Source organism: Patagioenas fasciata, chromosome 1 (assembly GCF_037038585.1).
Source record: "Patagioenas fasciata isolate bPatFas1 chromosome 1, bPatFas1.hap1, whole genome shotgun sequence".
NCBI lineage: Eukaryota > Metazoa > Chordata > Aves > Columbiformes > Columbidae > Patagioenas > Patagioenas fasciata.
This window is the reverse complement of record NC_092520.1, coordinates 178,127,614-178,151,014: the sequence shown is the minus strand read 5'-3', so window position 1 is coordinate 178,151,014 and position 23,401 is coordinate 178,127,614. Positions and strand designations below refer to the sequence as shown.

Sequence of the window (23,401 nt, the reverse complement as noted above, 5' to 3'; positions counted from 1 at the left end):
TACAAGCAGTGTTCATCTTTAATGTACATCCTAAAGTTATCCTGAAGTTTAGATTTATGCACATAGGCACAGCTTATATAACACATTCTTTGAAACAGTGTTAGAATTTTGAACCTAAATTACACGTTATGTATATTAAAACATCTAAGAAAGATTGCAAGGGGAAGAGAATGAGAAAATAGATGGCTGCCTGTGTATGTGCACGTGTGAATGTGCCGTGTTCTTTTGTTACTAACCATTCTTCTATTTTTAAAGTTTACTTTGACGTACTGATAAAGTTCTTGGATTTAATTAAAATTACAGGATCTATTTAAAGTTTGCAGTCTTTTTGAGAAATCCAAATAACATTGAAGAACAGTGTTAAATTTGCTGTAGCAGGACAAGAAACATAATTGAAAAGTTTTCTGAGAAATTGTGGACATTAATCTTGAATGCATGCATTCTTTAATGTATCAAGTTATTTTTGGCATCCCAGTCACTTGCAGATGTGCTTTGGGGACAGAAAAAACCCCTGCACCCTACAGGAGTCTTCTTAAGGCAGCTTTACACTCACTATATTGCCAGCATCTGCGCTGCTGTTCTTGCCCTCTTTGTCCCTTTCCTTGCACTGTTACTCATCTGGTTTTGTTGTAGACTGGTTTGGGTTCTTGGTTTTCTTCTGGCTTAGCACTGTCTTGCAGTCAGGTGAGCATCAGTAGAAACAGTAGTGGGGGTGAAGGATGGGAGATGTTGAGCACTATTAAGCGATAGTTTTTCTGAGGCAGTTCAAGCTGATTTGAAGTCTTCCATCTACGACACTACTGGGTGTAAGCCTGATTCATTGGGAAGTTAAATTCAGCCAGCGTATTTTTCTTGATGTTTTGGTTTTTAAATATTTTGTAGTGCTGTTCTTCTGTATTTGTGTTACAGATTTGCTGGCACTTTCAGCTGAGGAAAGTGTGTACTGTGTTTAGATCTCTTTAGTAATTTAAATGCTCTGGTGAACTTTCAGCAGGAACTTTCATCAAACTGGCACTTGACTTGTTTAAGTATAGATTCCCTCTGTCATAGAAAAAGGTTTTAAGACAACCCTATGTACCTCTAAATCTGTGTTTGAGACAGTTCTTTGCTTGAGGAAGGGAGGAGAGATTTGCAGTTTGTTAGGGGAGTTTCCTCTACAGGTAGATCAATGGAAACACCGTGAATGGCAAACTGAACTGTGACCACTCCTTAAGCAGGTAAGAATCTCTTGAAGGAGAATCACTCTTTCAAGATTTGATTCTTGAGGTCACTGAACAGCGCAGATTTGAAACAACTTGCAGTAGCCTTAATGCATCATTTATTCTTAGGCAAGCGTAGCAGCAAGTAAGCAGTGTTCCTGGTTTTGCCTTGTCTGCCACTTGATTTTTGCATTTGGGTAGGAAGAACTGTATTCGTTAAAATGCTGATGAACTTGTTTCTTATCTCTTCAGAGCATGCTACTGGTTTTGTTCTTGATCCTTTCAGTTACATTACACTGTTTTTGGACAGGATAAAAAAGAGTTACTTGGTTACTAAAAGTCAGGTTGAGAGTTCATGGATATTTGGGTAGCTACCTTGCAAGATAATTGTATAGTTCATTTCTGAATAAAAATGAAAATTAATGCACTGCCTTAGTACTCTTGGAGTAGAAGTCAACTTGTTTTAAGCTTTGACCCTACAGAAAGGAAAGGAGTGTGTTTGTCAAGCTTCTGTTATTTTAGGCAGTAGATGTAAACTAGGTCAGTAGCTGCAGGTTGTTCACCTTTTTTCTTAAGAGCATGTAAAATTTTAAATGTATTCTTGTTGACTGCATTTTTTCTGGAGGAGGAGATTTTTGCTCTGATAGTCACAGACTGTTTTACAGTCAGCCAATGCAGAAAATGCTGTTGGATTTTCTTACAGCATATTCGTAGCTTAAGGCTGTTCGTGTAGTCCAGCGTGGCATCCTGTGCACTGTATGGTGATAATAGTGGTACTGCCTGTAGCTCTATCCAAGAGTATGTGCATCTGGAGTAGACAAGCAGTGTAGTTTGTCTAAGCATAGATGTTGTGTTGAATGGACTGTTCTTCATCGCTGGTAGTATTGGTAATGTTCTGCTGGCCCAAATTACACATTAATTCTTTCATATGTTCAGTATTACAGTTTAAGGATGAACTGCTGCTCATTTTGAGCAGTCATCTATGATTTGATACTCTGACATTTAAACCAATATTTAGGAATTTGTCTTGTTTGATGCTGTGAAATGTTTCCCGAAACCTGTAAAAACCCAAACAAATGTGCGCATGCACATACATCTCTATCCACATATATATATGTACACACACACACGCATATATGTATGAAAAAAGGGGGATTGAAGTAAGTACTTGCAGCTGTTCTTCCCCTGTGATCCTGTAGTTTGTCTGCATATATCAGTGACTACTCTGGGCAGTAGTTCAATACAGGGAACCCAACTTTATGCTGGGAGTGTGAGTCATTAGTGTGAACAGGATGATGCACACACTGGCTGTTGTGTGGCAGATCCAGTTCAGCAGCTTTAAAGCCTTTTGGATGCTGTGGTAATAACAGTGCTGCGCATCACTGTATACTGGTGATTTGAATAATTTTCTTTTTTTCCATTTGTGAATTTTAACTCTTCCCTGTAAGTAAATGTGCTTATTTGATAGCCATGGAATTATGCCAGTTTGAGACTATAGTTGCTTATGAGTTGGTGTACCTCTTCCTAATAAGGAGCTATATGTACTATTTTTATTTTCAAATGTATGTAACTTGAAGGAGACTGTTATAATTGCCATTTATTTCCATAGGCAGCTGAATGAGCTTTTGACCTTAGCGAGTAATTTGTGACCAGTTTATCTTAATGTTTCTGTTCTAGGTGATTTGTGCTTGTGTCACTTGCAAAACAATTCTGCACCAAGAGTAGAAGAGTGCAACAATGCTGTGGGTAGCTGCTCACTGGCAGTGGTGTGTATTTGAAGAGAAGCTAGTGATGTGTCAATGAAACATTGTGAAGCTTGGCTGAAGAGTGAAGTCAAGTTGTGGAGAAAACTGTGAGCTTTTTGTGCAACTGGAGAAAATGTTTCAACTGCTAGGAATGCAGTCATGGATGGCTTGATGTATTTGAGTCTGGGAGATACTTCTTGGTGTGTTGGCAGCTACTTGTGTACAAATTTATTAGGAATTTATCTGTTGGAGGAAAAAGCTCTTTACCAGTATCAGTGTCCAAGAGTTATTTTAATAAGATTGCAGTATTCATTTAACATGATTGAAGCAGTAAAATGACCAGATTAGATTGTGGATATGGTCCTCTAAATCCCTGCTCTCGGGTTGAGTAGATGTGGAAGTGGTTTCCTGGAATCTAAAGATTCCAGTACAGTGCTCTTTTCCTACATTAAAGGGTTAGGCCAGATTAGGGCCTGAGGTTTGTCTGATTTTAAGAAATGGTGCTCTGTCAGAGTCCCCCATTTCTGCAGGAGTAAGTGTATCTGCTGAAGCAAGTGATAAACTATTCCATTATGTCTTGTTTCTGTGCACTTAAAGGGCTTCTTTTTATGCCTTTTGTCAGATACCAGCCAGCATCTCAATTAACAGTTCCCTTGAGATCATCTGGATGCAGTATCTTCTAGAAATGTACCAAAGTTGGTTTTGTGTAGTTATTTTTAAGATATCTGTGTATTGCTGTAAAATACTGCACAAAATGAGTAAATTGCAATCTTCTTGAATTTGTGGCATTATGGTGATCATAATGCATCAATTTCAGATGTCTGTGGCATAATTTGACGAATGTCAAATTAGTTCCAAGTTCTGTGCATTAACAAAACTGAGTTGTATGACATACTTCAGTGCATGGTTTTGGTAAATATGTTTTGTCTTTGCTTTTTTTTTTTTTCTTCCCAAATTACCAGTATTTTCAGCAGGTTTTATCACCTGAGAAGGGTGGTGATGGGGAAGAAGAGAAGGAAACCAAGCAGGTTAGAGTTTGTGAAGGAAGGCATGGAACACAGCAGATATTTTTGTCTTCGGAATTGCATATTCCTGGGTGTTAGCCTAAATGCTGTGCCTCAAGTGCAAATGCTGGTCTGAGTTTGTGGTGTGAGGCATTATGAGTATAGCATTGAAAGAGAGGCTCATAAATTTGCCCAAGATGGTGACAGACCATTATTGCCAAAACTTTGAATGTTACTCTGGTTACTATCATATTGAATGCAAAGGGCTTGCTTTATATTATATAATAGATATACCTCCTTTCTCTGTGTCCTCCAGTCTGCACTTGCCTGCTGCCTTTTGCATTTTTGATGATAATTAACTATTGTCACTGTGAGTTCTTGGACCTGGGAAAGAAGGATAGCAGCACTGGGGTACCTACAAGAGGTTTAGGAATGAAAGATGTATTTTGGTTTTGTCTTATTTTATAGAGCTGTGTCTGCTAGCTGTCTAAGAATGAAGGTCCTTTGAGTCCAGCTGGTTTACTGACTTGTAGTCTTCTGAGTCTGCGCCAAGTCTTCCAGCATAGCTTCCTCCAATAGCTGTGTGTAGGGGAGCTGTTGGAACACTGTCTTTCTTGTCTTTCTTTTTTCAGAAGCGGAGAAAATGGGTGACCACAGTGTGTGGAACAATAATTGTTGAGAGTCTACAGTTATCCTGTGATGTGAGCTATTTGGTAGAGAGGGGTGGTTTTAGAATGACTGAGAAGACTTCGAAGGCAGGAAGTGTGAAAGGTGTGGGGAACTTTTGAGTTTAGTGTAGTAGCCTTTGTGGCAGGAGGAATGGAAAACTTGATGCTCTGAGACAGAAGAGGACAAAGAGTTTCAGAGGAAATTGAAAAATGTGGGTTTGGATTTACCCTGTAGGTGCTTCTAAACTGTGTTTGATCAGGCTGTTAGTCCTTTTTTCCCCATGCCCACCTGAAAGGACAATAGCTCTGTCCAGAAGCGACTAGTTGAAAATGAACAAATTTATTGTCAAGGTTGACTATATGTTCAGAAGTTAATTCAATATGGTCCAAGGTGCCAAGTCACATTAAAAAACAGTGAGATAATAAAAAGCAAGTGTAGGTCAAAAAGTAAAATTAATACAAGATAACATTTCTGTGTTAACAAAACTTTGAAATTAAGCTCCACATCTCTGATCTTCACTGCTAAAGCAATGCAGGAGTTTGTCTTTTTCCCCACCAGTACCAGCAAGGTAGTAAAAGTGGGGCTGCCTTGCCGTCATTCTTAGCAAATACAGTAAGTACTAAGCTGCCAAACTAACTTCAGTGCCTCTATGTTGGATGCCACAACCTCTAGCCTTTCCTTCCCTTGCAGCTGCCTGGCTGACACTTTTATGAGCTGGTGGTGAACCCAGGATCCAGCTGTTTTCTTGGAGAGTTAAACTCCACAGCCATTTCCAGTAAAACAAGAAAAACTGTTTTGCTTGTTATCTTGTACATTGTGTGCTTGTCTCTCAGTACATATAAACTGAGAAAGGAACGATCCTTTAGGTTGTAAAGACTCAAGAGTGTTTTTTCTATCTAAAAACACTTGTGGGTTTCTGTAATATAGTAATATGGGAATTAGATGATCTAAGTAATAAAGTGTAAAGCAAGTTTTTAACTGAGTGACGCAACTTCATTTGGATTTTGGACTATCTTATTTCAGAATAATAGTCCTAATTGAGAGCTCAGTATTGTGCTAGCTTGGACAGAATTTCTGCTTACCTATACATGATTTCCCACCTGTTCCCTTCCCCCTGAGTTTTGTGCAGTTGACTTAATGCCTGTGCTTATTTTAATAAGAAACTTGCTCTTAATTCAGAATAATTTTCAGAATCTTATGAGATAAAATGAAAACATTTCTTTCCCGCACTGTAATCACTAAGCTGCTTCTAAAACTTCTGATGTTTCAATAAGATCATGACCATACAGTCTCAAATCATTTCAGTCTCAAAAGTCTGGCATACTTGTAGTGAATAGTGGTGTATATTTGAAAATTTAAATTTTGCTTTCTTGATTTTTAGTCTTATTTTGATAATGAATTAATTTGTTTTTTTTTTCTCTAGGGTTTCAGTTTGACTTCAGCTCTCAAAAATTAGTCTTTACTAATCCTACAAAGATCCTTTTAGTCTCATGTAGCTTTGCTAGAATCCATTTTAATGAAAAGCAGATGTATAGAGAATTAAAGTTCAGTATGGAAAAAACTAAAGTTTATACGGAGGCATTACATTCTAATGTAGTCTTAACATAATCAGTTTGTGATTGGCTTTCAGGTGCTCTTTTTTATTTTGCATTGGCTCATACATTGATTTCCACATATTTTCGTTTTATAGTTCTGATTTGTAGAGAGGTTGTCTGTGTACATTGTGTACAACGCTGAAGGACAGATACAAGATTTGGACTCTTTCTTGTAAGCCACAGCAACACCTATTATTTCTGATCCATAATGCTTGGCTCTGCAGTTGCAGTAGGAGATGCTACCCATCACCCCTTTAATTCAGAAGGAGGAAAAAATAAATAGTTTCCTGGAGATACATCTGTGTGTCTGTTGGTTCTGTTGTTGGCAACACTTCCAGTCATGATTCTCGCATTTTCTGTAGGTGGTCCTTACTGCTGCTGTAGTCATTCTTGCCTCAAGCCATTGTGTTTTCTCCTCTGAGGCTGTTGCACACAGCTCCTTGTTCTCCTGCCCTCACTTCTGTCAGGGTTGGTGCAAGAACCTAAGCTTGATAGAACTTCAGCTTCATGTTGCATCTCACCCCTAGTGATGTCTCATTAGTAAGCAAGTTTTCTTGATTGGGTAGTAATATTATGGGTGTCACCAGAGAGAATTAAAGAGTAGCTGGCAAGATCAACATGCAGAGAGCAGAAGCTGACAAAACAAGTGAGCTATGGCTTTCAGAGTAGTTACTGTGTGTGTAGGCTAACTGTACTGTTTTTTGGTGGAACGTGGTAGGAATACCTATAATACAGCTTATAATACTCATTTATCAGAATTTGATGTGTTTGTTGTTAATGTAGCATATTTGAGGGAGTTGAATTAGATTTAAAAGATTTGGTAATTTCAATTCTTTCAAAATTAATTTTCTGTTTCTGAGGTGCTTTGTGTGAAAGCAGATGTTTTAAAAATAGGGAGAAACTAGATTAGCACATTTGGAGAGAGAAGTGGGAGGGTTAGTAGGAGAAAGAGTAAGTTCTCTGAGTTCTTACGGAGGTTTTTCGTAGACAAATGGAAGGAAATAGAGACATAAGGCTTGGGTTTTTTTTTGTGTAAATTCCCTTTTGGAACAGAACATTAGGAAAGGAGAGATGCTGAAAGTTGATTATAGGGCTAGGAAGACTGAACGATGCTGTAGCTCATAGCAATGAACTAGACTTTATTGGGACATTTAGGGTTTTAGTATTTTGAACAAATGAGAGCATTTGATGAATACAAGATTGTTATGATCCTCAAAACCATTGAAATGACCAAAAACATTTCCTAGGAAAGAAAGGAAATTTTAGTATGTGCTGTGTGTATAGAGGTGCTTGGAGTCTGCCTGAAGGAGGGCATGCCATGTCATTGGTTTTTATTTTACTATTTGCCTCCTATTATATTAAGGAAGGCACTTTAAGGTATAGGATGTGTCTGAGTGTAAATTGGGTTGAACCCGAGCTTTGTGTAGAATAAAGATGCAGTAAGTAAGAAGGTTACTTACTTGTCTGTGAACTAAACTGGCACTGATGGTCAAGCAGATGAACTGATGGTTCTGGGTAGATGATTTTTATTATAAATCTTGGTGTTAAGTAAGGTGTAAGAGAGACTCTGGTTTTGAGGCTGAAGCAGAACAGTCATGCAAAACCCATTTCCATCACTAGATAAAAAACTTTCCTAAACCAGTATTTTGTTACTAGATTTATGGAGACAGCTTATCAACCCAACCAGATGAAGGTTTTCAGATTTTAAAATTCTGCTTTGTATTGCTACCAAAACCAACCTTAAGTTTGTGACGTGGATGCAAAATACTGAAGTAAAATGAGGCATTTTATTTAACACTGCAGATTTAATACTTTTCTTCTGTTTATACAGCCTTGGCCCTTTGGTGAGTAAAGTGAAGGAGTATCAAGTGGAGACCATTGTAGATACCCTCTGTACAAACATGCTTTCCGATAAAGAACAGTTACGTGACATTTCAAGCATTGGCCTTAAAACTGTGATTGGAGAACTCCCCCCAGCTTCCAGTGGTAAGGCATTTTGTACTCAAGACTCTGTAGTTCTATAATTTCATTTCTAATTAAAAGAAAAAAAGGCAAAAGCTGGGTCTTTTAGTGAAGAGGATTCAGTTCATTTAACATTGGAACTGATTTCAATCAGAGGAGAAATGTATGGCACAAATATCCTTTTAGTTTCTTCTTCTCTGACTGTATTTCCATATTTTATTAGTTTAAACACTTTTTTTTACTGAAGCATTGCATTAATGCGAAAAACAAATTTATAGTATATGAACTTCAGTGTAACAAATTTAGTGGAAAATCTCCTATTTTAGTAATTGTCTGGTGGAACATTTCTAGGTTGTAGTAATAGCTAAATCTCATTTTGCTTTTTGATTGATAGCATACTTTAAAATTGATTGTAACTTGAGTATTTTTCTTTAATGATCTGATTTCTTGGCTCAGTTTCTGGTTAAGTGTTTTGGAAAGTACGTTGTGTTTCTAACAATTGCCTGCTAAATTACTGAAATGCTTACCTGCAGTTTTAAATGAAAGTATTCTTTCCTCCAGAAGAGACGGTAATGATGAATTAATGTTTTATTCAAGTGCTTTTCAGATACTATAGTGTAGTATGTGAATGAGAATAAAGAAATTATTAAAAAGGCTTTGAAAATGCAGTTTTTAGAGACTGAGGTTTCTTAAATTAAAAAAAAAAAGCTCTGATTTTAACATCCTTTATTGAAAGTCTGTATGTAAGTCTTGTTTGTATCAAGCAGTAGTGAGATGTGCAAACTTGAAATAAGTAAATCAGTTTCGGCTTTTATTATTTTCTTTGCCTACACACAAAAAAAGGAGATTTTTGCAGTGGAGGTAGAGCTCAAACAAAACTAGCAAAATCTTTCAATAAAATTAGTATTCCTGATACAAAAGGAACTTAGGTGTTATTTCTTGCTGTCAACTCAAACATAGATTGTTGTCTTTTTTCTTAGCCTCTGTGGTAACTCCTTTGACTGTCTAATTGCTATATTTATTTTTAGTCATATAGTTAAGAATAAGCCATAAATATATGTGAACTATATTTAATATAGGTTGCAATGTTATTAATTTCACATCAAAATTTCCCAAGTGTGCTTAAAAAAAAAAAAACTTAATAGAAATAAAGATGAGCACTAGCCTTTGGATAGCACCTACTATGACATGAGTTTCTTCTCTTCTTATAATTACCCCGAACAACATTAGACAGTTGGGGGAAGAGGGAACTATGGAGGTGTGATGAAGAAATTTTAGTTGAATTTTGAAATACTTTGGGTATACCTCTTTTTCCACTTTCTCAGATGTTTAGGCAGCATTTCAGGTGCTTATTATTTAAGTAATTTCTTGTGCAAAATAATTTTGTTTTGCTGTTTCATTATACAGCTGCTCTTTAGAGGTGACTCTAGCTACTTCTGCACTTCCCCTTACATTTTTAGTTATTCCTTTATTTTTACCTATAGACCTTCCGTTTATTGCACTAGACTTGTCTTGGCTTTCACTTACCATTGCTTGCTCTGCCAAAAGCAGTGTCCTTTCTGTTGTATATACCTTATGGGACAATTAAGAAGTCCTCCTTCTCAGTATGTTTCTACGTAGGTAGTCTTTCAGCTCTAATGGAGAGCATATGTTACATTAGCAAACAAACTGTCTGTTCAAGCTTGTTTTGTTCGGTGGGAAAAGCTGCTTTATGTTGAGATCAGGTTGTTTTCCACAGTCACAAACATGACAGCTGGTGTTAAAAACTGTATGTTTGAAATTATGAAGATGCTGAGGTTTTGTTGTACTTTCAGGTTCTGCATTAGCAGCTAATGTTTGCAAAAAGATCACAGGGCGTCTTACTAGTGCTATAGCCAAGCAGGAAGATGTGTCTGTTCAACTGGAGGCACTGGATATCATGGCTGATATGCTGAGCAGGTAAACATCCTGCTTCCAAAACACTGATGAATGTTCATAAATACTCCTTAAAGCTTGAACTTTAATTTTCCAAATGTTAAATTTCAATTAAGTTATGTGAAATAACATGGTAAGGTATTAAGTATAGGTGAAACGTGATATGTTTTTTTTTAAAAAGTGAATGTATTGAAGATAAGTTGAGTGATAGATCAGTTGCTTTGTCTAATCTTCTGAGAACTGTATTTTTAAGCTTATTTTAATGTTTGTTGCTGTGAGGTTGTGTTTTAAACTCATTACTTGTTTTTATAAGTTCCAAACGCTTTAAGACTTAATTGGAATCTTGGTGATGGTTTGGGAATATTTAAAGAAATTGTTGTGCAGTATGTGAATGAAGTTATCTAGATTCAATTGGTTTGAGTTTGTGTTTTGTCTGTTTTAAGGCAAGGAGGACTGCTTGTTAACTTCCATCCTTCAATTCTGACCTGTCTGCTCCCCCAGCTGACTAGCCCCAGGCTTGCTGTGAGGAAAAGAACCATCATTGCTCTCGGTCACCTGGTTATGAGTTGTGGCAATATGGTTTTTGTTGACCTCATTGAACATCTGTTGACAGAGCTGTCTAAAAATGATTCCATGTCAACAACTAGGACCTATATACAATGTATTGCTGCTATCAGTAGGCAAGCAGGTCACAGAATAGGTAAGAAAAATATATAAATTATCCATAACTGTAGAAGTTTTTAGATGAGAGTAATTACTTTGCTAATTTTCTTCTCTTACCAGGTGAATATCTTGAGAAAATAATTCCTTTGGTTGTAAAGTTTTGTAATGTAGATGATGATGAACTAAGAGAGTATTGCATTCAAGCCTTTGAATCCTTTGTTAGGAGGTAAGTTATTCTTGAGTACCTTTTCAGGTTTTCTTAAGATCTAATAGTGTGCCATTTGGTTGTAAGCTGTCAAGAGACAGTGTCCTTGATATATTTTTGCAAGTATTGAGCTGGAACTGTTCCTATCACTCTATTTTGTAACTTTAACTGTTAAGCTGTGTGTCATGTCTGTACTTCAGAAACTTTCTACTGTGCCATTGCTATGTATGCAAACAGGAGGGGAGAAGTATTCTGATAATATTTGTTGTCAAATAGTGAAGACAAAAAAATCGATATCCAAAGGCATGTCCTGGTCCTGTTCACCCTTCCAGTCTAGCAGATCCACTCACATTGTAGCATGGAGGATTTTGGTTTCTTCTGCTGAGTAGCAAGTGATAGGACAAGAGGAAATGGCCTCAAGTTGTGCCAGGGAAGGTTCAGATTGGATATTAGGACCCATTTCTTCATGGAATGGGCTGTCAGGCATTGGAACAGGCTGCCCAGGGAAGTGATGGAGTCACCATCCCTGGAGGTGTTTAAAAGACACATAGATGAGGTTTTTAGGGACACGGTTTAGTGCTAGATTTAGGTTAGGGTTGGACGTGATGATCTTGAGGGTCTCTTCCAACCAAAATGATTCTGTGATATTATAGTAGCTTTGCTCTTTCTGAACTTCCTTTTTGAATTTCTTTAATGGTTCAGCTAAAGTACAGTATGTGGCAAGAAGTCTTTTAGAAAGATTTTAATTCTTCCAGGTAATTTGCCATTGATTTTATTTTTGCATTATGCAGATGTCCTAAAGAAGTTTATCCTCATGTATCTACTATTATAAACATTTGTCTTAAATATCTTACCTATGATCCGAACTACAATTATGATGATGAAGATGAAGATGAAAATGCAATGGATGCCGATGGTGGTGATGATGATGATCAAGGTATATTCTCCTGATTTGAGGGAGAGGAAGAGCTTGTGAACCTGCAGAGATCAGAGAAAATTGATATGGGTGGTATTGCTACTAAATACCAGCATTTGAATGACTTGTATGCTTTTGTATTCTTTTTTTGTACTGTTTTTGAACATTACTTATGAACTTCTTGGAATAAAACTATAGGATGTTGCTGGAGAGAAATATTCTAATGGTAAACATTAAGTACAAAATAAATATTTTAAAATACATGGAAGAAGGCAGAATCATGTAGGATGATATAACTGAAGTGAGAAAAACACAAATTAATGAATTGAAAATACATATTCAGCACAGGAAAGGGTTATCACTACTTTCCACCGTAATATATTGTTACCTAATGCATAAAATCAGAATAGATTGAAAATTGCAAAACACTCAGTATCTTTTTTGTAGAATAAAAAATGTTTTAGACTGAAAGCTGTAAGGTATTGTTAATATGATTGCAATATCTTGCCACCTGTAAGGTTTGTGAAAACTTTGGTGCACAAGTTAGCTGAACCCAGAGCATAACATTCTCATTATTTAAAAAATGAATGAGCTGTATAGTTGTTGCTTTAGTGCTTAGAAAGTCAATTTGTATTGCTTATTGTATATTTTTTGTTGTCATTTTGAGGGGCAGGATATGGCTTGATTTGCTCCTAGAAAGAAAGAAACAAAACAATTTATTGAATCTTGATCAGCTAGTAATTGTTGTTGCATTGTTGTTTGTGTTGTGAATAAAGAGCAATATGCTTTAAATCAGTACTCAGGCTGTAAATGTGGTGGGAACTGCCTTGTCCCTTTTGCATTTTAAATTAATACCTCTGTAAGACTAGCGTGAAAAAATTTGCAGAGAAAATAGTTAGCCTTACGATTTAGGCAGTTTAGGAAGTTTTTTGTGTGTGGTTTTTAACATACTTCTGAACCTATTTCTTTGGTGTGCCTTACACAAAGAACCTAAATGTGTTTTTATTATTAATAACTGTTTAAAGTAAAACTTGATGCTTTGATTGTCTAGACTTGAACATATGCATAATTTATTTTTTAAGGGAGCGACGATGAATATAGTGATGATGATGACATGAGCTGGAAAGTGAGGCGTGCAGCTGCTAAATGTCTGGATGCTGTGGTTAGCACACGACATGAAATGCTTCCAGAATTCTACAAAACTGTATCTCCTGCATTAATAGCCAGATTCAAAGAACGTGAAGAGAATGTTAAAGCAGATGTTTTTCATGCGTATCTTTCTCTTTTAAAACAAACTCGACCTGTGCAAAGTTGGCTTTGTGATCCTGATGCAATGGAACAAGGAGAGACACCTTTGACAATGCTTCAGAGTCAGGTTATTTGTCAAGATCTTTGTTATTTTTGAGAAGACACACTGAAGTTGTGACCTGTTCATAATGATAGTTCTTGAAATATGCCATATCATGCTTTTTTCACACACTACAATTTGTTACCATAGTACTAACATAGAGAGCAAGCCAGGTAAACTGGCCCTGAAGAGTGCAGCAGTCTTAGAAACTGAAATTATGAACTTGTGCAAATGTACTTACCTGACTTCAGTTGTTTGCTATCACCTGTAAAAGTTGCATGTCCTGTGTGGCTTAGCCAAATTACGAAAGCAAAATAGTAATTTTGTGCATTCCGTAATGCAAGACATAAGCTATAATGATTGAGATAAAACTTGATTTGCTGCAATGGATTTTATTTGCAGAATAAGAAAGGTAGCACTGAAAGACTTAGTAAGTGAATTATTTGGATGACTTTTCAATTGTTGCTCTCTCCAGTTTTATTAATACAAATCTAGTTTTGCTTTGTTTCTTCTCACCTTTTAAAGTTAAATTACTATGTATTATTTTTGGATAGCAGTTCTTTTGAATCTTCATTTCCCTGTGTTATTACTTCCCTAGTTCTGTAGAGAAATCAGAAAAAGAAGGGTGGGACACACATTTTTCTTTATATCCTCCCCAGTGATCACAGATAAAAGAAATGTTAGCTACTGAATCAATTAACAGATGTCTCATGATTACAGGTCCCCAACATAGTCAAAGCCTTGCACAAACAGATGAAGGAGAAAAGTGTGAAGACTCGTCAGTGTTGCTTTAACATGCTGACTGAGCTAGTGAATGTATTGCCTGGAGCCCTAACACAACATGTTCCTGTACTTGTACCAGGTATGAGAAACGTATTATTAACTTAAAGATTTATTAGTAAATTGGATATGAAGTTTTGAAATCTTTAAATCTTGACTGTGCTTTTTGCAAAAGCTTTGAAGTGTTGCTTCTATTTAAAGAAACTGACAAAATCATCAGCTACTCTGTAGATCCGTATAAATATTTTAGTGACGTATTTCCCTTAATCTTGAAAACAAGGGTTGGCTCTGAGATTGAGATTTTTTTTTTTTCTGTCTATATCTTGAAAGAGTTACTTTGCTTCTTAATTGCAAGATCAAACTGCCTTCTTTCTCGTCTCAGAGTGAAATATTGTCCATATTTTAGCTTTTGGGACCTAAAATGCAGAATTTTGAAGTAAAAAGAAAAGTAAGTTTGGAAAAATTAAAGGTTCAGAATCCTATTATAATTAAGAAAATACATTGCAAACCATCCAAAGGCCCATGTCCTCTGTGTAGAGGAAGTTTGAAAACTGATTGAACAAAATGGTGGAAAGGGCTTGGAAGCATTCAAGAAAGGCTGGAAGCAGGAAAACAAACCTGGTAGAGCTGCCTTCCTTCAAAGATTTTGAAGTGTTCTAACAGAGTATAAATATCTGTCCTGAAGATATGTTTTTCTTTTTTCTTCCAGGAATAATTTTTTCTCTGAATGACAAATCAAGTTCTTCTAATCTGAAGATAGATGCTTTGTCCTGTTTGTATGTGATCCTCTGCAATCATTCTCCTCAGGTCTTCCATCCTCATGTTCAAGCATTGGTACCTCCTGTTGTAGCTTGTGTTGGAGACCTGTTTTACAAGATAACATCAGAGGCACTTTTGGTTACCCAACAACTTGTGAAAGTCATTCGTCCTTTAGACCAGCCTTCTTCCTTTGATGCTTCTCCTTACATCAAAGATTTGTTTACTTGTACAATCAAGAGATTAAAGGCTGCTGACATTGATCAGGAGGTGAAAGAAAGGGCAATATCTTGCATGGGTCAAATAATATGTAGCCTTGGTGACAGCCTAGGCACAGACCTACCTAGTACACTTCAGATCTTCCTAGAGAGACTGAAGAACGAGATCACTCGTTTGACTACAGTGAAGGCCATGACATTGATTGCTGGTTCTCCTTTGAAGATAGATTTGAGACCAATCCTTGGGGAAGGAGTTCCCATTCTTGCTTCTTTTTTGAGAAAGAACCAACGAGCTTTGAAACTGGGCACTCTTTCTGCTCTAGATATTTTAATTAAGAATTACAGTGACAGCTTGACAGCTGCTATGATTGATGCTGTCCTGGATGAGCTTCCACCTCTTATTAGTGAAAGTGATATGCATGTATCACAGATGGCCATCAGTTTTCTGACAACACTGGCGAAAGTATATCCTTCCTCCCTGTCAAAGATTAGTGGGTCCATTCTCAATGAACTTATTGGGCTGGTGAGATCACCTCTACTTCAGGGTGGAGCACTTAGTGCCATGCTAGAATTTTTCCAAGCTTTGGTTGTGACTGGTACAAATAATTTAGGATATATGGATTTACTGCGCATGTTAACGGGTCCAGTGTACTCGCAGAGCACAGCACTTACTCACAAGCAGTCTTACTATTCCATTGCCAAATGTGTTGCTGCACTTACTCGAGCCTGCCCTAAGGAAGGACCAGCTGTTGTAGGTCAGTTCATTCAAGATGTCAAGAACTCCAGGTCCACGGATTCCATTCGGCTTTTGGCTTTGCTTTCTCTTGGGGAAGTTGGGCATCACATTGACTTAAGTGGACAAATTGAGCTGAAGTCTGTAATACTAGAAGCTTTCTCTTCTCCTAGTGAAGAAGTCAAATCGGCAGCATCTTATGCATTAGGCAGTATTAGTGTTGGCAATCTTCCTGAGTATCTGCCATTTGTCTTACAAGAAATAACCAGTCAGCCGAAGAGGCAATACCTCCTTCTTCATTCCTTGAAAGAAATAATTAGCTCTGCATCAGTCATTGGTCTCAAACCATATGTTGAGAACATCTGGGCCTTACTCCTGAAACACTGTGAATGTGCAGAAGAGGGTACAAGGAATGTTGTTGCTGAGTGCTTGGGCAAGCTTACATTAATAGACCCAGAGACTCTTCTTCCACGGCTCAAGGGATACTTGGCATCGGGTGAGTAGTAGTACCTCAGGTACATACTGGTACAAATGACCTTATGCTATCTATTAATAAATGGACCTAGTTTTGCAAATTATTTGCTTAAGTTTTGTGATACTCTTGAAGTTTCAGTTTCCTTCCACCCCGACAATGTGAAGCTTAGATGGTTCCATTTTTACTAGAAGTTAGTCATACATAACATGAATGAATTTTATGTTCTGCTTTCAGACTGTGATATTTCAATTAATGATGTTGTGTTAACCTAAGAGTTACAAACTTAAAGGGAAAGGAACACAGGTGACAAGGGGGCAGCACTACTTCACAAACTAGTTGCAATATGTTGACATTTTGATGTAAATTAAAGCATTCCTAATTTTCACAGGGAATTCTGGAATTTTTAAGGATTAGGAAGTATCATTTTGGATAATTCGTTAATCACTTTCACATCAAAAATATTGACATGTTTTCTTCATGTGTGTCTGCTTAAAAGAAGAGAGTGGTTTGTAGGCCTATGTAGTGAATTAAAGAAAATCTATCCTAATAAGCTCATTATTTGAATTTTCTGGAGCAGATAACATTTTTAACAAACATTTAAAATTATGGTCTCTCCTGTTTAAAATGTAACAGAAGTACATTTATGGAGAAAATGCTGCTTTGCTAGTAGCAAGTAACAGTTTTTCTTTAGTGTTCTTAACAGTATTAGAAGTTAAACAGAATTGAGTAGAACAGGATTTTAAGTTCTGTGGTTGTACGGTTTTAATGTTACATATTTGTGCTTCTGTTTTATCTTAGGGTCCTCCTATGCACGAAGTTCGGTGGTTACTGCTGTCAAGTTCACTATTTCTGATCATCCACAACCCATAGACCCACTCTTGAAGAACTGCATAGGTAAGTTCTCTACTTTAGTAACAGCTTCTATGTTTTCAAGTGATAGATTTGCACTTAATGTTGTGTTTTGATAAAAAAATGTTTTGCAGATATGAGAATTAACTGCTAATGGAAGCTGTTAGAAGGGTTTTAAAATGTTTAGGTACCAACCAGCTATTTCTATTAATTCTAGCTTGTTTGAATTCTTGGTGGTAAACTTGTGTGATAAAAGTGATACGTATTGTAGCTGTGATGGGCAAAGAATAAAAGGAGGTAGGGCTTTTAGGAAGGCAGTATCCAAAAGCTGGTTTGCTTTCCCATACTCTTGTCAAATTATATTGGTTTGATGTAGTAAGGTACTGTCTTTACCCAGAATGGTGGTCTTGGAAATATTTAACATTCAGTCATTTAAAATATGCATGCACATGTGAATTCTGAGTATTACCAGATGGCAAATTGTAAATTTAGGTCCTTAGGATTGTATAACGCTTTGCGATCTGTAAGTTATTGGAAGCGTGTATATTTTTACAGGGATAAGGTAATCAGAGCTTTCACTATAGTGACAGTATGATGAAGAGCTTTGCAATGCTGTGGTTTTTTGATTTTTTTTTGTTTGTATGCCCAAGTGTTATAGATTTGTTTAATATGCTATGGTGAATGTTTTATAGTGGCTTGGTAACAGGTTTAAAAAAGCACATGCTACTAAAACTAGTAAGGCAAAAAATAAAATCTTTGAAAACATCCAGTTTTATAGAGTGAAAGATTTTTATTTATTAACAGTGGTGTCAGTCACTAAGCTTAAATTTTTTAATAATATGTTAAAGAATCGACTGTGCTTGTGGGTTTTTCCCCTTGCTGTCCCTCCCACTGAAGCTGCCTTGTCTCTTTGGTTTCTGGAGATACTTATTGATTACCCAGTCAAAGAATCTAGTTGTTAACAAATCTCAGTCATCTTTAGTTTTGTTACCCAGGTGTTTGTCTTCTGTGTACAAGTAACATTGATGTTCAAGCCCCTTTGTTTTTCTCCTTTCAAACATTACACTCTTGGAAGTTGCTAGTAAAACTTCACAAACATTGCGCAAAACTGTTATTTCTTGCTGCAGACATTTATTTTAGCAAGGCTGGTTTATAGAACTATAGACATTCTAAATTGAAAACGCCCAGGTTTTTGATGGGGTGGTGTGAGGGAGGTGTGCTACATTAATATATACCAAATGGGTTTGTCTTCTGTTAATTTAGGAATTCTCAATATATGCCAATTTCAGGTTTAAAAATCAATATACTGATAGTTTTCATAAGAGGTGTGAATGGATCTGTAATGGAGAAAAGGGAAGATTGTGTTACATATGATTTTTATTAATTTCCATGCTGTACCTTTACAAAACAGTTGAAATATCATTAAGTGATAGCCATTTATTTTGGTGGTGGTTTTTCTACTTCTGTTTCATTATCTGAAATACCATATATCTCAGTTACATAATACTTCTGATATGATTATAATTAAATAGATTTGTTTGTGTAATCATGCGAAAATAGCGGGTGTGTTACATCAAAACAAGTCCTGCGCTAAATATATTATTTTGAAAGGTTAGAACTAAGTAAAGATACTTTTAAAGTAGCAAATGAAAAAGGTCTTTGTGGATTGATTTTATTTTTGTACATGATTGCAGGTGATTTTCTGAAAATGTTGGAGGACCCAGATCTCAATGTCAGGAGAGTAGCCCTAGTGACATTTAATTCAGCTGCACACAATAAACCATCGCTAATAAGGGACCTCTTAGATACTGTTCTTCCTCATCTTTACAATGAAACAAAAGTCAGAAAGGAATTAATCAGAGAGGTATGTTGACTGAGAAAACCGGTGCTAAATACACAATTGGATTCTTTATTTTTCTAGATATATTGCTTTTTAACTTTGGTTTTTATTTGCGGACAGGTGGAAATGGGACCATTTAAGCATACAGTTGACGATGGGTTGGACATAAGGAAAGCAGCTTTTGAGTGCATGTATACCCTTTTGGATAGCTGTTTGGATAGACTAGATATATTTGAATTCTTAAACCACGTTGAAGATGGCCTGAAGGATCACTATGATATTAAGGTTAGCTGTCATTTTTCTCTGGGTAAGCAGTGACTTAGTAAAAATATTTTAAATAGTGAATAGACTGAAATGGTAAAAATATTACTGAATATGCTTAAGTACTTCACTGTATTTGCCATTTTCTTTGAAGTGCGGCTGTTCAAAAGGTTACACCGTGTTGTAGGAAATCTCTCTCCATATATGTGCTGAGCATAACTGATTGTTGAATTGGTTTTGTCTCAACCTAGATGTTAACCTTTTTAATGTTGGTGAGGTTGTCCACCCTTTGTCCGAGTGCGGTGCTGCAGAGACTGGATAGGCTTGTTGAACCTTTACGTGCTACATGTACAACTAAGGTATTGTTTTAAATTTAATTCTTTTGTGTTGTCTTGTAGAAGTATAAATGAACTCATGTGTGATTAATACTTCAGAGATTCTAGGTGTGTTGCTGCAGCATTTCCTGACTGATAGTTCATAAGCTGCAGTTGGGCAATAAAAATTTGTGGGCCCTTATATGTGTTAAATTTCTCTAAATTACAAATGGAAGAGTAGACTTCTTAGCTTCTTTTTAAAAATCCTTTGTTTCTTTGATGCATTTCTTTTGTTCCTTAAAAATTTAGCTGCTGCTTGGGCAACTTGTCTCACTTCATTATTAATACTGAAACTGGAATACTGAGAGTTTTTCAGACTTCTAATGATTATGTTGTTGCAGACAAACATTTGGGTGACAAAGGATGGAGTCAGTGTAAAGGGGTGGTTTTGTTTTTTCTTTCTTAATTTATATTAAAAGATTCTTGGGTCTTGGCACAGTCGTCTTCCGTTCTTGCTCTTGTCTTGATCCACCTGCATGCTCTGACAGTCATTCGATGCCTGATTTACCTTTTCCATTACTGTAATCTGTTATATTTCACATCAAGAAATTTGTCTGCTTTTAATGATAATTAGTTTGTATCACTGAAACAGCTTTGAAAATTATTACAGAAGGATAAGCAGTTATTCTAATGAAGGTCAACTTTTAAAACATCTCTATTCTCTAGAAGCTGGAAGTATTGTGGTAATATCATTTTAATGTTGTTTACTGACCTTACTAGCTGGAGGCTGGCTGTTAAAATTGTTTTGATTTCGTAATTGACTTGGGAGCTTACAACCTTTTTCTGCTTACCATGCAGTATTCAAGTTTCGGTCCTACTTGTAAGCTGCTGGTAAAAAGTCTGCTAAAAAGTAAGACGTTTGGAGAGGTTTTGTCCTTCTATTTTTTTTCAGTTTAGAGCTTAGGCCGTTTTGAAAGCTGTGCAAAGTGGTGGCGTGGAAGGAAACGGGTCTTTGTAAGCTGTAAATTTTTAAGGTCTGTGTAGAGGAATGGTTAAGCAAAAGTTGCAAACATTTTCATTATTTTCCCCCAGGTAAAGGCAAACTCAGTGAAACAGGAGTTTGAGAAGCAAGATGAACTGAAACGATCTGCTATGAGGGCAGTAGCAGCGCTTCTAACCATTCCAGAAGCAGAGAAGAGTCCATTAATGAGTGAATTTCAGTCCCAGATAAGCTCTAACCCTGAGCTGGCAGCCATCTTTGAAAGTATCCAGAAAGATTCATCATCCACTAACTTGGAATCAATGGACACTAGTTAGATGTTTGTCCAAAATGGGGACCATTATGTTGAACCATATGATGCACTGAATTGACAGGTTATGAGTAAGAAACAGGAAAACTATCTAATCTACACATTGTTCCACTTTATTGACCTTTATGGAGACAGTTGGCTTTTCCCATTGTTGCTTTTTTAGCATTTATTCCAGAAATGTAATTCCATAATCCAGAGTTAGTTAACCACTCTTGTTTTAGTGGATTTGGCCACATTTGGGAATTAAAGTTGACGCATGGTGTATGGAAATAGGTTCCAACATCCATTTGCCCTGTAATGTTTAGGATTAAAATGTCAAAATTTTGTGACCATGATTTTTTTTTTTTTCCTTTTATTCACTCTTTCTACTTTTAAACAAAAAAGGGAGGGAGGTGGGAATCAAGCATCCAGGTGCACCATGTTTTTGTATAACTTTTTATTCTTTTTTGTTTCAGCTTCATAAATTGGTTTGGCTGGCAGATGAATTCTGTGTAAGATTTATTATATTAAAGAGAGAGTTTGGGCACAGTTCAAAAAAAAAGCAGACATTAATGTCATTTTTAAAGGTGTGGGGATTAGAAAACAAATATCCCTGTTGTGCACACTAATTTTGCATGAGCAAGTTTACAAATATATATTGTCTGTAAACCAGCATGTGTAGTTTATTCGTAATGCAACTTAAAATAAGTTCTACTGGATCAGTGCAGTTTGCAGGTATTATGACATACAGACCGTTCATACAGGAAGGGGTGAATGGAAGTTGGTTGTCTTGACCTGGCTTTTTTAAATGCCAGTAGTACAACCCTGCAGATGTTCTTACAGCAAAAGTGACAACTCCTGCAGTTTTCATGGTTTTTCATACTCAAAGGCTGGATCCCCTGCAACTGAGGTGGACAAACCAGAAGATCGGAGGGAAATGGGAAGAGATGGAGGTAAAATAAGCAGATAACAGCAATAGCTGCTTAGTGGCTGCTGAACTTTAGAGTCAACTTTTGTTATAAACATACAAAATGAGGTTTCTTCAGTGGCTTCTACCTCCTATTCTTCATCTAACAGCTTTGGTTAAGGCACTGATATATGGTGTTTCTGAGACAAATATTGCCAGGCCTTTGTTTGTGCTTGTCAAAATGTTTTCTGGCACATGGAACCACCGCTAGATTGCAGTGCTGAAAGTGTCATTCAGTGTTCCGGTCAGAGAGGAAATAGGGAATGGCATTAAGACTGGAGAGAGAGAAAAAGCAGACAGAAATGAAAAAAATCTGCTGTGAATATGCTGAAGTAGTCTAAAAGTGGACGAGAGGGTGATAGCTGGCAGTGCTGCAATGAACTGGATTTGGGAATTTAATAGCAAAGGATGGGAAACCGCTGCCTCAAATTGAGCCTCATCATTACTAGGTTAATACAGTTGCTTAGTTGTCATTTTTAGTCAGATCTGAATTTGATTTTTCTCTAGTTAACTGGTATTTTTTAGATAGTTTGATATTTTGGAAACCTGTTACGTGAATTCGTGGCATAAGCTGCTACGCGACTAAACAAAAATACGCTTTTATGACCTCAGAGACAGTTTCCTGTGAGCATTTAGGTTCAGGGGCAAATTTTTCACCTTACACGCCTGCAGCTTGGGAAAAGTAGGGGAAATATTGGTGCATTTTACTTTAATAAAAGGACCTGAACGAAGAGATCTATGAACTCATTCAGTAGTAACAATTTTAATGCTGTAGAATTTTTTGGAATTGTAGCTTTCTCTGTCTCCAAAGTCTTCATACTAATGTAACAATTGTCTTCTGGAAGTAGAAATAAATGAGATTAAATGTACCAACATATCTAAATGTCATGAAAAAGAATGAGATGACTCTAGAGAGAAACCATATGGTAGAGAAAGCACTGTGAATTATCTGCATTTTATCTTGCTGTATAACTCATCTACTTCAATTACAGCAATATACAGGCCTCCTAATTAAGAATCTGTTGTGCTAATTAGTTGTCAAACTAATCTAAGAACTTTTGTGTTAAGTTTTCAGCGTGCATTAAAATGTTTTACAGCCCCAAAGCTAGGTGTGAGAATGGTATGAGAAACATGAAATATGAGGCTAAAATATGTAAATGGAGTAGGTGACAACGGTAAGTAAACAGAACACTTGTATTTGTAGTTGAGAGATTTGTGTCTTTATGTGCTTCCATAAAGCCTAATGTGGTGGATGCAGATAATCTTCACTTTGTTTTACAGTACATTACAGTGGAGCGAGCTTAAGGACAGAAGGACGAGCAATATTACATAGTGAATGCATTCCTCCAGGAGAGTAATTTTCGCTTTGACCACTGGTGAAGCAGACGGGAACATAAGAACTAAGTCTTCCCTGTAAATTACAGAAATTCTAAGAGTGTGGTTCTCTCCAAGTAGCAGTTACTTCAGTGACACAGGAAGACAGGCTCATAAAGGTGGTGACTGCACCGTAACTACTGAAATTATTAGTTTTATGAAATCTTAACCAGGTTAGCTGTTCAGATTCCACTGATTTTTCACTTAAGTGCCTGATTTTGTTTTGTTTTCCTCACTGTATATCCAAGTATTTGAATAAATCTGGTGTATTTATGCTTTTAGTGCAATTAGGTTCAGGTAGTTGTATGATATCAGGATGATATCA

At 36.6% G+C, this 23,401-nt stretch overlaps 1 protein-coding gene across 1 annotated transcript in view; it reads left to right on the top strand.

The window, feature by feature from the left end:
• CAND1 (cullin associated and neddylation dissociated 1) overlaps positions 1-22,571 on the top strand; it is a 28,255-nt gene extending 5,684 nt beyond the window's left edge. The window contains exons 3-15 of the mRNA XM_065836972.2: positions 8,044-8,198; positions 9,989-10,112; positions 10,532-10,788; positions 10,872-10,977; positions 11,748-11,893; positions 12,955-13,247; positions 13,941-14,082; positions 14,710-16,203; positions 16,981-17,076; positions 18,726-18,895; positions 18,992-19,156; positions 19,384-19,491; positions 20,539-22,571. Of these exons, the coding sequence (XP_065693044.1) occupies positions 8,044-8,198; positions 9,989-10,112; positions 10,532-10,788; positions 10,872-10,977; positions 11,748-11,893; positions 12,955-13,247; positions 13,941-14,082; positions 14,710-16,203; positions 16,981-17,076; positions 18,726-18,895; positions 18,992-19,156; positions 19,384-19,491; positions 20,539-20,763 (3,481 nt within the window). The 3' untranslated portion in view covers positions 20,764-22,571. The remainder of the gene's footprint in view (positions 1-8,043; positions 8,199-9,988; positions 10,113-10,531; positions 10,789-10,871; positions 10,978-11,747; positions 11,894-12,954; positions 13,248-13,940; positions 14,083-14,709; positions 16,204-16,980; positions 17,077-18,725; positions 18,896-18,991; positions 19,157-19,383; positions 19,492-20,538) is intronic.
• The last annotated feature ends 830 nt before the right edge of the window (positions 22,572-23,401 follow it).